The sequence below is a fragment of the Nestor notabilis genome, unplaced genomic scaffold (assembly GCF_000696875.1).
Source record: "Nestor notabilis isolate BGI_N333 unplaced genomic scaffold, ASM69687v1 scaffold21392, whole genome shotgun sequence".
In the NCBI taxonomy this organism is placed as follows: Eukaryota; Metazoa; Chordata; class Aves; order Psittaciformes; family Psittacidae; genus Nestor; species Nestor notabilis.
This window is the reverse complement of record NW_009917264.1, coordinates 1-4,132: the sequence shown is the minus strand read 5'-3', so window position 1 is coordinate 4,132 and position 4,132 is coordinate 1. Positions and strand designations below refer to the sequence as shown.

The 4,132-nt window shown below is 47.4% G+C and overlaps 1 protein-coding gene across 1 annotated transcript in view; it reads left to right on the top strand.

Moving 5' to 3' along the window:
• Positions 1-288, top strand: part of CASR (calcium-sensing receptor) — a 37,137-nt gene extending 36,849 nt beyond the window's left edge. The window contains exon 7 of the mRNA XM_010009147.1: positions 7-288. Within this exon, the coding sequence (XP_010007449.1) occupies positions 7-288 (282 nt within the window). The remainder of the gene's footprint in view (positions 1-6) is intronic.
• The last annotated feature ends 3,844 nt before the right edge of the window (positions 289-4,132 follow it).

The following is a 4,132-nucleotide window of genomic DNA, read 5'->3' as shown; positions in this document are numbered from 1 at the left end:
GCCAAGAGTAATGCCAAGCGCAGGAACTCCCTGGAGGCCCAGAACAGCGACGAAAGCCTGATGCGGCACCGGGCCCTGCTTCCCCTGCAGAACAGCGAGCCCCTCAGCTCTGAGCCTGGCTTCCAGGCACCTTCCAGCCCAGAGACCAGCTCGCAGGAGTCAGTGGTGGGTGACACCAAAGAAGAGGTACCAAGCCCTGAGGTGGAGCCTTCCCTGCCATCGGCTAACTCACGAAATTTTATAGGCACTGGAGGTGGCTCTGTAACAGAGAACACGGTACATTCCTAACAAAAGAAGATCGTGAAAAGCACACCAGCCCCCAAGAGGACTTGCTCACCTCTTGCTTCTGAATGGGAAAGACAACAAAGACACACTCCTGTGACACAGCCCCACTGCTATCACTGGTAACACATGTGCCTCCAGAGGAAGGACTGTGTCTGGGGAGCCTTGGACTGGGTTTGCTTTCGCTTTATTGAAACCAGGACATCTCAGAAGGACAAGCGAAGATCGCCTCTAGTGGGGCTTAAGCAGAAGTCTGCATGCTGCCTTGCCTCCATAAGCTTTTCCTGCCAGACTGCAACTCAGCTGACTGTGGGAGGCACTAGGCAATTCCACTATACTCTGCTTTTACATTTATGTATAATATTCCTCTTTCCCACTATGTATAATATTCCCTCTTTATCCAGTATATGTGATCTGTAACCATGTGCATGAGGACTCTCAGCTCTACAAAAGCAAGGTACACAGTTTCACTTGGGGAAAGCACGGTCATGGGGAAAATAAAAAAGCCCCCAACATCCTGCATGCTGTGTACAGCCAAGGGAGTGAACATGTAAAGTATTTAATGTGACAGAGCGCCCTGCTATTTATATTTAGTAATGTCCCAATCTCTCCTTTCTGCCCAGCAGGAAATACTGGACAATACTCTTCACAGACTCCATTGCACTAGCCCAAGCTACTAGGTTTCTACTGGTTTCCTACAGCAGAGGTAGTTTCACCTCCAGCCAGCCTGCTTTAATGGAAGGGAAGAACAGCTTGTAAATCCCTCCCAGAGAACGTTGTGAGAGCACAATGAGATGTATCCATGATCGATTATGTCGCTAGTAGTTGTATGCTTAACAAAGTGTTGCTGCTGTAATATTCCACATGGCATACATGGCTAACCCTTTCACACCATAGTCAGTGTTGTGCTTTGCCATATTAATCTGCCTTGCACCTACACAGAGCACTGAGCTAGTTGTGATGATACTGGTGGGCCTGATACAAAGCAAATGAAACAAGGTGAAATGAAGGAGTTAAGTCTGGAGAAATAGCCTCCAGGTGTGGCAATATGATTGCAGGAGTGGGTGAGCATCTAACTGTGTGTGCTGCTACATGACTGGATGAGGAAGATGTACAGGCCTGGGCTCGGGGACACACACAAAGACAAATGGATAAATCAGATATGTTTTGGCTCCCGTAGGCCACCTATTAGGTTATTTCCCTCCTGGCCCATCTTGAAGAGAGGGCACCTAGCACAAGAAGGGTGGAGTGCACCTAAATTAAAACAGTAAGGACTTCACCAGAGAGCATAGCAGAACTTAATTACTCTTGACTCTTGTCCCACTCCCCCAGCAGCAGACATAAGTGCTCCTGGTTTTGCAAGGCACGTCTGGTTCTTCTCTATCCGTGCTGGAAAGGTTGCAATAAGAGAGTCATTAGGAGATGGATTTGGTGCAGCCTGATGAGAGAAAAAGCATTCCCAACAGCCTGGCAGGAGGGGGTGGGTTATGTTGCAGAATTGATTTCCCTCTTCCCAGATCCCGTGTGCAAGAACAACTGTCTGACATGAAGATGTCAGCACCCTCCCTCATCAAGCATGAAGGTAGTCTTGACCAGCATGGAAAGGTAGTCATGCTGCAGCTTAGTGTGAGCAGAGACGAAAGGACTATGTGAATGCGTTAGGGAAAATACCACAATTCTCTTGTTACTGTTTTTGCTTGGTTGTTCTTTTGCCAGGGCAGGAAATAAAACCTACAGGAGACATTACTGCATAAAAGCTTTGTTTTGCCACCTGTACTTGTTGCTGACTAAGAAGAGGGGTTTTGGCTTAGGACAGCAAAGTGGAAGTCCAGAAGCCCAAGGAGCATATTATTCAGACAAGTTATTTTAATGCTTTTGTTGATCTGTTACATTTCCCTTGGAGTGGGCTCAAAATTTAATTACAGCACATAAGAACCAATCCAACTTCAACTGTAAGGCCTGCAAATTACAAGATTTGAGTTTCAAGAGCTCTATTTCAAACTCAAAAAGAAAAAAGATGTTTGAAAACACAAATCCTTGTGGCCACAGTTTTGGAAACCACATTCTGTCCCTGGACCCAGTGAGATTTGCTCAAAAAACGGGTCCCTTCCTTACCATGGCCTCTAGGGTTGATTTGGAGTATGGAATCGACATCCGTGGTCTCCGCAGTCTGATTGCACCAACGGAGATGGGCACTAGGTGGCAGAAAGGGCTAAAGAAAGTATTTACGGCCCACACTTTCAGAAATGTCAGTAAGCGAGTAGTTTTAGTGCTAAAGAATCCTTCCTACGGGCCAAATCCAAACTGAAGCGAAGCTGACAGCACCGAAAGCTGAGAAGAGCTTAATGAATGAAATGAAAATGACACAAAACACAAACTAAAGACTGCACAAACGTGCAACATGAGAAACAAAATGTCACCATCAGCTGCCTTGTTTGGAGAACAGTATTCGCTGGGTAGGCACACAGTAGGTAATGTTGACATTTGTGTGGTTTTCATTCTTCGGGTAGTTTTCATTCTTTAGATGTTTTTTCACTTCTTTACATCTACTTAAAAGGAATTTATAGCCTGTCACACAATGAGGCTCCAACAGCTGCCATAATATTACAGCAACAGAGCAACCATGCTCAATTTGCTGGAGAACCTTCATCCACCCTCAGCGCACACCTACCTGGAGCTCTAAGCCTCATGCCCCACATGCTGTGTGAGAGCAGCTCCTGCAGCCTGTTGCAGTGACACACACACTACATGCAAAGGAAGTCCAGCAGAAAAGGACCCCGTCCACAAAAGCCGTTTGAAGTCAAACCGTATTTCCCATGCACACAGGAGGGTGTATGTTCTCCTCCTGCTAAGTCCAGGAGAAGAGATTTGCTCGGACACCCACCCAAAAGCCAGTCGCCCAAAAAGCAGTGTCACACAAGACAATACTGATGTTGGGTAACACCTTTCTGTTGAAAGCTCAAGCTTGAGAACCTCCACTGTCGTGTCCCCCTAGAAGTTGCCCACGTGAATGGCTGCCCCATCCCTACCCCCCACCATGGCTCAAAAACCTCCTGGAAAGCACATGCCAGTATGGTGTTTCCTGAACCAACAGGCAGCAAAGCAACAACAGAGTGTATCTGCTCTGTGGTGAGATTTCCATTGGCAAGCTTGGCTGATGGGCAAGGAACTGTCCCAGTGAAGAGCCTGATCTTTCACCCCCACTCTGCCCACAAACCTGGCAGAGCTCTGCCTTCCCAAAGCCCCCGCAGAGTGTTTATTTTCCCTCCACAGAGGAGAGAGATGGTATCAGGGGAAAGAAATCCTGCTTCCTCATTCTGTTTCATGTTTCCCACCATGTCCTCCGTACCAGTGCAGGAGGTCCATCCAGTATGCAATACCTGCTGCTGTGAAATTTAGGGTTATATTTACTGAATTTTCCAAGAGGTGCTGGGAAGTAGGTTTTTGTTCTTGTTTTTCCAAGAAACTGGGGGGATATATAGCTAAAGAGCAAGACACTCAGACTGCAGTCTCACCAGGGAGGTTCTCAAAAGCTGGATAATTCAACGTGGCCTTCAGTTTGCTGGCTGAGGAACAGCAAAATCAGCCTGGAAGAGGGAACAACTTGGTGCAGGAGGGAGTACTGGACATGGAACTTGCCATGATTTAGCGAACATGTCCGTAGGTAACGGCTGCTGGAAAACTTGACACACTGGGAAAGACAACACCCGCAGTTGAGGCGAGGACAATCCTCGTGTGGACCTGTCACAGCGGTGTCACCGGTGGGGTCGTTTATTTATTTTATTAGATTTATTGCCACTCTCCCTTCTAGCTTGTCCCTGTTCATCCTTTCTGCCACGGCGGGGAGGGC